The sequence below is a fragment of the Sprattus sprattus genome, assembly GCF_963457725.1.
Source record: "Sprattus sprattus genome assembly, chromosome: 2".
In the NCBI taxonomy this organism is placed as follows: Eukaryota; Metazoa; Chordata; class Actinopteri; order Clupeiformes; family Clupeidae; genus Sprattus; species Sprattus sprattus.
Genome location: NC_137921.1, coordinates 3,671,961 through 3,681,960, shown reverse-complemented (window position 1 = coordinate 3,681,960; position 10,000 = coordinate 3,671,961). Strand labels below are relative to the sequence as shown.

The 10,000-nt window shown below is 45.0% G+C and overlaps 1 protein-coding gene across 1 annotated transcript in view; it reads right to left on the bottom strand.

Annotated features, from left to right (window-relative positions):
* Positions 1-10,000, bottom strand: part of rtel1 (regulator of telomere elongation helicase 1) — a gene marked incomplete at both ends in the record, with an annotated part of 66,695 nt that overhangs the window by 26,949 nt on the left and 29,746 nt on the right. Inside the window, 5 exon segments of the mRNA XM_080833317.1 lie at positions 1,098-1,169; positions 4,078-4,155; positions 4,324-4,409; positions 4,794-4,834; positions 9,308-9,421. Coding sequence (XP_080689443.1) covers positions 1,098-1,169; positions 4,078-4,155; positions 4,324-4,409; positions 4,794-4,834; positions 9,308-9,421 — 391 coding nt within the window.

Sequence of the window (10,000 nt, the reverse complement as noted above, 5' to 3'; positions counted from 1 at the left end):
CGACTGATTTTATCAGTATCATGCATCAGCAATAAATGTGCGAATACCAGGTCGGTGGCTGTGTCATTCTGAAACTACACAACGCAGAGTGATACGGCAAGGGAAAGAGTAGCTCGATATCATAATCATTTAAAACACACAAACCCCTTTATGTGTGTGTATTCATTTAAACCTGCTTGCGCGCGTGCGTGCACGTGTGTGTGTGTGTGTGTGTGTGTGTGTGTGTGTGTGTGTGTGTGTGTGTTTAATGTGTGTGTAATCATTGGAACATGCTTGCGTGAGTCAGATGAATGATCTGCTGAGGCAGCAGAGCCCCATGTGTGTGTTTGTGTGTGTGTGTGTGTGTGCAGCAGAGCCCCATGTGTGCGTGTGTGTGCGTGCGTGTGTGTGTGTGTGTGTGTGTGTGTGTGTTGAGGTGGTTTTGTGACATGTCGGTTGTTTTTGCACACGGAGTGGAGAAACCTTCATAAAAACCCAAAATCGCCTACCAGGGAATTCACCCACTGAGAGGTAAACTTCAAAGTGTGTGTGTGCGTGCGTGTGTGTAAGAGAGGTAAGCTTCAAGGTGTGTGTGTGTATGTGAGAGAGGTAAGCGTCAAAGAGTGTGTGTGTGTGTATGTGTGTGTGTGTGTGTGTGTGTGTGTGTGTGTGATTGAGAGAGAGATAAAGTAATGAGCCGTTTCCAGCTGATGTGTCGTGAGTTGATGTGTCAGCATTCCCCTGTCTCATTATGATGACATCACCACACATTATATGACTCAATACCGGTCCGGGAATTATACGGTTAGTTATACGATATTTTTATGTTAATTTTACTAGCTCAGGTTAATCTGATGGAGTCATCAGCGGTTTCCACCTGACGTGTAGTAAAGACAGATTAAATCAGCACACACACACACACACACACACACACACACACACACACACACACACACACGGTCTCTTGTCTCATTATGATGACACCACGATACATAATATGACTGTCCGGGGAATTATATGACAGTAAAACTTTCAAATTTCAAACACAAAATGTACTGAATGTGTGTGTGTGTGTGTTTGTGTGTGTGACTGTGTGTGTGTGTTTAATGTGCGTCTACCTTTCCTCTGCACACTGCAAAGAAGCTTCCTCCCCGGCCCTCATTCACCTTCTCATAGTAACCGTCAATGATCTGAAAAAACACACAGCTCTCGATCAATACTACTGATGATTCCAGCTCTCGATCAATAATACTGATGATTCCAGCTCTTGACTAAAGTTACTGATGATTCCAGCTCTCGATCATAGTAACTGATGATTCCAGATATCGACCAACACTACTGATGATTCCAGATCTCAAATCAATACTACTGATGATTCCAGCTCTCGATCAATACTACTTATGATTCCAGCTCTCGATCAATACTACGGATGACTCCAGCTATCGACCAATACTACGGATGACTCCTGCTCTCGATCAATACTACGGATGACTCTAGCAATTTCTACCAGTTCTGTATTGCTTCAGAATGAGGGTGTGCTTAAGAGTGCACTAGTGTGTGCTCGAGAGTGCACTAGTATGTGCTTGATAGTGCACTAGTATGTGCTTCATAGTGCACTAGTGTGTGCTTGAGAGTGCACTAGTATGTGCTTCATAGTGCAGTAGTGTGTGCTTGATAGTGCACTAGTGTGAACGTCATAGTGCACTAGTGTGTGCTGATAGTGCACTAGTGTGTGCTTGAGAGTGCACTAGTATGTGCTTGAGAGTGCACTAGTGTGTGCTTGAGAGTGCACTAGTGTGTGCTTCATAGTGCAGTAGTGTGTGCTTGATAGTGCACTAGTGTGAACGTCATAGTGCACTAGTGTGTGCTGATAGTGCACTAGTGTGTGCTTGAGAGTGCACTAGTGTGTGCTTCATAGTGCACTAGTGTGTGCTTGAGAGTGCACTAGTGTGTGCTTCATAGTGCACTAGTGTGTGCTGAGAGTGCAGTAGTGTGTGCTTGAGAGTGCACTAGTGTGTGCTTAAGAGTGCACTAGTGTGTGCTCGAGAGTGCACTAGTATGTGCTTGATAGTGCACTAGTGTGTGCTTGATAGTGCACTAGTGTGTGCTGAGAGTGCACTAGTGTGTGCTTCATAGTGCACTAGTGTGTGCTGAGAGTGCAGTAGTGTGTGCTTGAGAGTGCACTAGTGTGTGCTTGAGAGTGCACTAGTGTGAACGTCATAGTGCACTAGTGTGTGCTGATAGTGCAGTAGTGTGTGCTTCATAGTGCACTAGTGTGTGCTTGAGAGTGCACTAGTGTGTGCTTGAGAGTGCACTAGTGTGTGCTTGATAGTGCACTAGTGTGTGCTTGATAGTGCACTAGTGTGTGCTTGAGAGTGCACTAGTGTGTGCTTGATAGTGCACTAGTGTGTGCTTGAGAGTGCACTAGTGTGTGCTTCATAGTGCAGTAGTGTGTGCTTCATAGTGCAGTAGTGTGCGCTTGAGAGTGCACTAGTGTGTGCTTGAGAGTGCACTAGTGTGTGCTTCATAGTGCAGTAGTGTGTGCTTCATAGTGCAGTAGTGTGCGCTTGAGAGTGCACTAGTGTGTGCTTGAGAGTGCACTAGTGTGTGCTTCATAGTGCACTAGTGTGTGCTGAGAGTGCACTAGTGTGTGCACTAAACACAACGACGCAATTTCCCACATTCTTGAGGTATTTAAAAAAAAAAATGAACTGTTATTATTTTCTAACCCATTTCAATGGTATATGGTCATGATTTTCTCAGTGCTCTGGACTAAAAAGTATGATATAATACTCTTTAACAACACAACTAAATGCAAATAAGCAGACACTACCAAGCGAGCGAGCAGCAGGCAGGTGGATCAGCAGGCATAGTGCAGTGCTAACAGTCTGTTGGGCACCAGGGACTCCGGGTAGCGGTGTGGGGACCACTTCCTGTGTGGAGACTCCCAGAGTGGTATGGGGTCTTCCAGAACTATGGGAACCCTAAAAGCAGTCTAAGATGAAGAGAGCTAGGGACTTTCAGACGTCCACGGACTTTAACACGGAGGAAGAGGAAGGAATGCATCTTGGGTACTTTCAGACGTACAGGAAGACGCTCCATCACTCCTTAGAAGAGGAAGGAATGCATCTTGGGTACTTTTAGACATTTAGGGACGCACTCCATCACTCCATGAGAAGAGGCGGTGAAGTCATTTCAGACATGGGAACACGCTCCAGAGCTACATCAGAAGAGGAGGGGAAGTCATCTGTGTAGACTGGTCAAGTTTTAGACATACAGGGACGCGCTCCAGCGCTTCATGAGAAGAGATGCATCATGGGTAGTTTTAGACGTACAGGGACGCGCTCCAGCGCTTCATGAGAAGCGATGCATCATGGGTAGTTTTAGACGTACAGGGACGCGCTCCAGCGCTTCATGAGAAGAGATGCATCATGGGTACTTTCAGACGACTCGGACACACTCCATCACTCCTTAGAAGAGGGGAAGTCATCCGTGTAGAGACTGGTCAAGTTTCAGACATACAGGGACACACTCCATCGCTTCATGAGAAGAGGAGGGGAATTCATCATGGGTACTTTCAGACATTTAGGGACGAAATCGATCACTCCTTAGAAGAGGGGAAGTCATCCGTGTGTAGAGACTGGTCAAGTTTCAGACATACAGGGACGCGCTCCAGCGCTTCATGAGAAGTGGAAGGATGCTTCATGGGTACTTTTAGACATACCGGTACAAAATGGATGACTCCTTAGAAGAGGGGAAGTCATCAGTGTAAAGACTGGTCAAGTTCAAACAGTGGCAGTTGGAACGGTCAACAGTATGGGCACTTCCTTTTGTGGTTAGTTTTAGATGGCTAGTGGGAATGTGGCAATATCAGCAATGGAGGATATCCCAATGACATAGAGTGGCGAAACCTGCTGTATGTGTGTGTGTGTGTATATGTATGAGTGTGAGGGTGGTGGGGGGAGTCTGTGAATGTGTGTCTGTGAATGTGTGTGTGTGTGTGTGTGTGTGTGTGTGTGTGTGTGTGAGTGATTGTGTGTGTGCGTATGTGTGTGTGTGTGAGATCCTAATGGCAGTGGTATCACCTGTGTCACCCACCTCATTGAACGTGCCTTTCCCTCGCGGCTCCACAAACATGGGCTTGATGTTCTCGATACGATCCGCCTGTCCGTTACCCTAGCAACCGGAGACATCACAATCACTTCAGAACCAGTAAGAGACTTCTTATCACAAAGCACAGTGTGTGGGTGTGTGTGTTTGCAGGGATGTGTGTGTGTGTAAGTGTGTGTGTGTGTGTGTATGTCTGTGTGTGTAAGTGTGTGTGTGTGTGTGTGTGTGTCCTACCCTCCAGAATTCCAGGGTCTTGTCCATGACGGGATATGACGGGAAGAACACCAGCAGTCCTTCCGGCACCACACGACTAAGATTGACTGTGGAACATCGAGACACACACACACACACACACACACACACACACACACACACACACACACACACACACACACACACACACACACACACACACACACACACACACACACACACACACACACACACACACACACACACACACACACACGACCAAGGTTGACTGTGGAACATCGCACAGACACACACACACATGCACACGCACACGGGGAGAAACTAATACTCATCTAGTAACTCATTTAATACTCATCGAGAGCAAACTCTGCAAACTCAGAATGTACTATATCTGTGACCTTTATAATGAGTCACCAAAGGCCTGACAAATTTGGATTCAGCTTCATCCAGGACAAAGGTTCTGAACCATGAGCATGTTTAGTTCTTCTTACCAACAGTGTTTCCCAAGGAAGCCATATTCTCTGGAAGAAACCTGTCAAATAGAAAAGAGAAAAAGCAGATCACACATTTAATCCCCCTTCACACACACACACACACAGACACAGACACAGACACAAACCTCTTTATATCAGTCTATGAAGCTCCTTCAAAGATTTGATACATCTCAAGCTTTTAAAAACCTCAAGGTTCTGTAAAGGCCAACTTTGGACGACTAAAAACATGGTGTGTTTACTGATTTGGAGCCTGTGTCTTGTCCACTTGTAAGGGACATTGGATGTCTTTGTGAGTCTGTGTGTGTGTGTGTGTGTTTGTGTGTCTGTCAGTCTGTGTCTTGCCCATGCGTTAGGGATATTGGGTGTGTATGCGATAAAGATCAGGTGGGGAGTGGAGTACACAGGTGGACTTGCTTACGTATCCTGTAACATTTTTAGCATAGCAACCCCTACAAGCATAATAACATCCCATAAATATATATCACTCACACACACATACACACACAGGCACGCGCACGCACACACAAACACACACACACACACACGCAGGCACGCTCACACACACACACAAACACACACGCACACACACACTCACACACACAAACAAACACACACGCATTGCACACACACACGTAGTAACAGTAGCCTACCACTTATGTAATAATTTCCCCCCCATTTTTTAATTATTACATGGGTAGTCATGTTTGTGGAAAAGTCAACCTTTTTTACGACATCAAATGTAATACATCCCTAATATAGTGACTTTCGACCTATTATACCAGTTGTAAGAGTATGTTTGTCAAAAATCATCACCATCTGAAGAATATCCTGACCATATAATCTTTCTATTGATTCTTTAAGTTTTGGATTGATTGATGTCCAACTTATTGTTAGATACCAAACTGCTGAAACTATTCTTCATCATTATAATTCATTATCGGTGATGTTTTACATTTCATGTTACAAAGAACTATTACCTTCCCACAACTTCCTGCATATTTAGGAAATGGAAAATCAGTGATTATATTTGTGGGACCCTCCAGCAATAAGAGCAATAAAAACCTGGTGAAACAATAAATTCTACTTTACATAAGAAATAGAAAAAACAACATAAACATTTGAAATTTGTGTTTGGTAGATTATTTCTTTGTAGTAACAATGCTTCTCGGCAATACATCTTATACCGTTGGAAAGCCTGTTTAGTTCCCTTTTAAATGGTCTCACATTTGTAAGGAACATGCATTTGTGGGATGAGCTGCAGAGCTGAGTTACCTAGCATTGAAGCATTGTTACAACAAAGAAATAATCTACCAAACATACATTTTCTTTACTTTTTGTTCTATGTTTAGAAGACAAAAAGAAGTGCAGGAATGTAACTGCAGAGTGCTATCAACCTGAGTAATGCACCAAAGGCCTGCGCTCGATGACTGATTACCACATGTGACTGATTGAGCACATGCTTATGCGTGTTGGCTGGCTATCGGTGTGTGTGTGTGTGACGACCTTTCGGTGTGTGTGTGAGTGTGTGTGTATGCGTCAGCCTGTGAGTAGAAATCGTAATGGAATTAGTCCGTCAGAACACCCAGACCCAAAACATTTACAAACTTTGATTTGATCTTAAAAAACCTGCAGAGAAAAAAGGAATGCGTCACATTATAAAGGAGAGTACTAATCTCCATCATTTCTCATAGATAGCAAAGCCAGCTTGCACACCAAAATATTTACAAACTTTTATTTAGTCTCCGCTCGTAACCAATCAGGTCATCACTGACATGTCCCTGCAGGGAAGCATCCAGAAGCTCTCAGCGCTGTGTATTAAAGAATGCAATTACCCATCACAAATTACCAACCACAAATTACCCATCACAAATTACCAATCACAAATTACCAATCACAAATTACCAATCACAAGTTACCTATCACAAATTACCCAATCACAAATTACCAATCACAAATTACCGATCACAAATCCAATCACTAAACTTTGGGTTCAGAATTAAACTACTAGTCCACTACATAAGTCCGCCTCAGAATGTTCTAAAGTCTTTTGAATACAACCAAGTAAACAAGAAAGTAAACAAGTAAACAAGAAGGCCTCAGAAGGTGAACAGTGACCCCGTGTCAGTCAACAACAAAAGTAGTATAATCAATTAAACCAATCAATATTAACGGGCACCACAGGTCATTCACAAGACTTGACTCGTGAATCACCGTGCCGAAACTTGAACCATGGCTCACCGCTCCGAATCTTGAACCATGTCTCACTGCTCTGAAACTTGAACCATGCCTCACCGCTTCAGATTTGACCAGTCACCCCCCCCCCCCCCCTCCAGTCTTGTGCAACACCTAGCGTTAATAACATGCATGAGTCAATGAGTCATGTCAGCCGCTCAAGACCTTACTTGACCCACACGTGCCTTTCTGGTTTTCCTCTTGTGCATCACATTAGAATGGAAAAGACGTCTATGCTAATCAACCCTCATCGAAATCAACCTCAGCATGTATTATATCTGAGTCACTGAGTAATGAGTCACCAGAGGCCTGACAACGACCGGTGGCCTACCCTACTGTCTGACCACACACACACACACACACACACACACACACACACACACACACACACACACACACAGACACACACACAGACACACACACAGACACACACACACACAGACACACACACACACACACAGACACACACACACACACACAGACACACACACACACACACTGTCTGACCACGTTGAGGGAAGTGCATCTGTGTTTGGTTGGTGCATCCGTGTTTAATGGAGAATGTGACATTATTGTATAATCTTTTTTTTAGATTAAAATAATGTAAAACACCTCCTAAATTAAGAACCCTGAGGATTGACCTAAGCTCAATTCAATCGATCGTGCTATTATCTTCACATTGATACAATCAATACCATTGGATCGATATCATCCAAAAAAGAAATTGTGTGCTATAGCATCTCTTCTACCCTACAACCTCTGTTTTATGAAAACGTGTGTGTGTGTGTGTCATTCTCATCTCTGCCTGTGCAACCTCTTAGAGAACACACCAGAGCAGTGGTGTCATGATGGTGTGCGCATGTATGCGTGTGTGTGTGTGTGTGTGTGTGTGTGTGTGTGTGTGTGTGCGTGTGTATGCGTATTTGCATGTATGCATACGTGTGTGAGTGTGTCCATGTGTGCGTGTATGCATGTGTGCATACGTGTGTGTGTGCGTGCATGTGTGCATATATGCATGTGTGCATTTGTGTGAGTGAGTGCGTGCATGTGTGCGCATGTATGCGTGTGTGTGTGTGTGCGTGTGCGTGTTTGTGCGCATTTGCATGTATGTATACGTGTGTGTGAGTGTGTGCATGTGTGCGTGCATGCATGTGTGTGTGTGTACGCATGTGTGAATATGTGTGTGTGTGCGCGTGCATGTATGCATGTGTGCATACGTGTGTGTGTGTGTGCGCATGTGTGCAAACGTGTGTGTCCATGTGTGCATGTGTGCATATGTGTGTGTGTGCGCGTGCATGTATGCATGTGTGCATACGTGTGTGTGTGTGTGCATGTGTGCATACGTGTGTGTGAGTGTGCATGTGTGCATATGTGTGTGTGTGCGTGTGCATGTGTGCATACGTGTGTGTGTGTGTGCATACGTGCATACGTGTGTGTGTGTGTGCATGTGTGCAAACGTGTGTGTCCATGTGTGCATATGTGTGAGTGAAAGTGTGCATGTGTGCGTGCATGCATGTGTGTGTGTGTACGCATGTGTGAATATGTGTGTGTGTGCGCGTGCATGTATGCATGTGTGCATACGTGTGTGTGTGTGTGCATGTGTGCAAACGTGTGTGTCCATGTGTGCATGTGTGCATATGTGTGTGTGTGCGCGTGCATGTATGCATGTGTGCATACGTGTGTGTGTGTGTGCATGTGTGCATACGTGTGTGTGTGTGTGCATGTGTGCATATGTGTGTGTGTGCGTGTGCATGTGTGCATACGTGTGTGTGTGTGTGCATACGTGCATACGTGTGTGTGTGTGTGCATGTGTGCAAACGTGTGTGTCCATGTGTGCATATGTGTGAGTGAAAGTGTGCATTAGTGCGTACGTGTGCACGCGCATGTGTGCGTGTACGCATGTGTGCATATGTGTGTGCGCGTGCATGTGTGCCTATATGCATGTGTGAGTGTATGCATGTGTGCATAGGTGTGTGTGTTTGTGTGTGCATGTGTGTGTGTGTGTGTGCATACATGTGTGCGTGCCGCAGCTCACCTCCTGTCATAGGCGGAGCTGAGTAGCGTGCCGTCAGGGCCCTTGTCTATGTGTGTGTGTGTGTGTGTGTCTATGTGTGTGTGTGTGTGTGTGTGTGTGTGTGTCTATGTATGTGTGTGTGTGTGTGCCGTAGCTCACCTTCTGTCATATGCGGAGCTGAGGAGTGTGCCGTCAGGGCCCTTGTCTATGTGTGTGTGTGTGTGTGTGTGTGTGTGTGTGTGTGTGTGTGTGTGCCGTAGCTCACCTTCTGTCATATGCGGAGCTGAGGAGTGTGCCGTCAGGGCCCTTGTCTATGACGCTGACGAAGATCTGATCACGCTGGATCACATGTGGGTTCTCCAGAGTCACGGGGAACTCTCTGCACAGCACAGAGATGCAGACACAAGATCATTAAACACATTTGCAACACACACACACACACACACACACACACACACACACACACACAATCCAAACATCTGCTCCATACCATCCGATGCTGACCCTCTATTGCCGTTTCGACTAGTAGTTCCCATCCGATTTTGATCTTTTCAAGCTATTTACAATTAAACACTAGCGTAGGTGGTGTGTTATTGCTGTCAAGGGAAACTGGAACAAACACAGTTAGACGCTTGCCAAAAAACTTCAACCAGATCCTCCAGTCTTGATAATAACATTAATGATGTTTATAACAACATGTGAAGTCCTTTGAAAAGGGATTTGGGGCGAGGGGCGAGGGGCCCGGGGCCCGGGAGAGAGACTGGGAACGTATTTTAATTTCAGACCTTTTGAAATGATTTGTATTATTATTGAGACTGAAAATGTGGGACGCCAACTTCATGAGACTAAAAATGAGTCGTGTTTCTTTCGTGGCTTTAGTTTTTAACTCCCGTTTTATCTGCCGTGTATTTCTATGGTATTTTATCTACCGTGCTATTTCTATGGTATTTGATCTGCC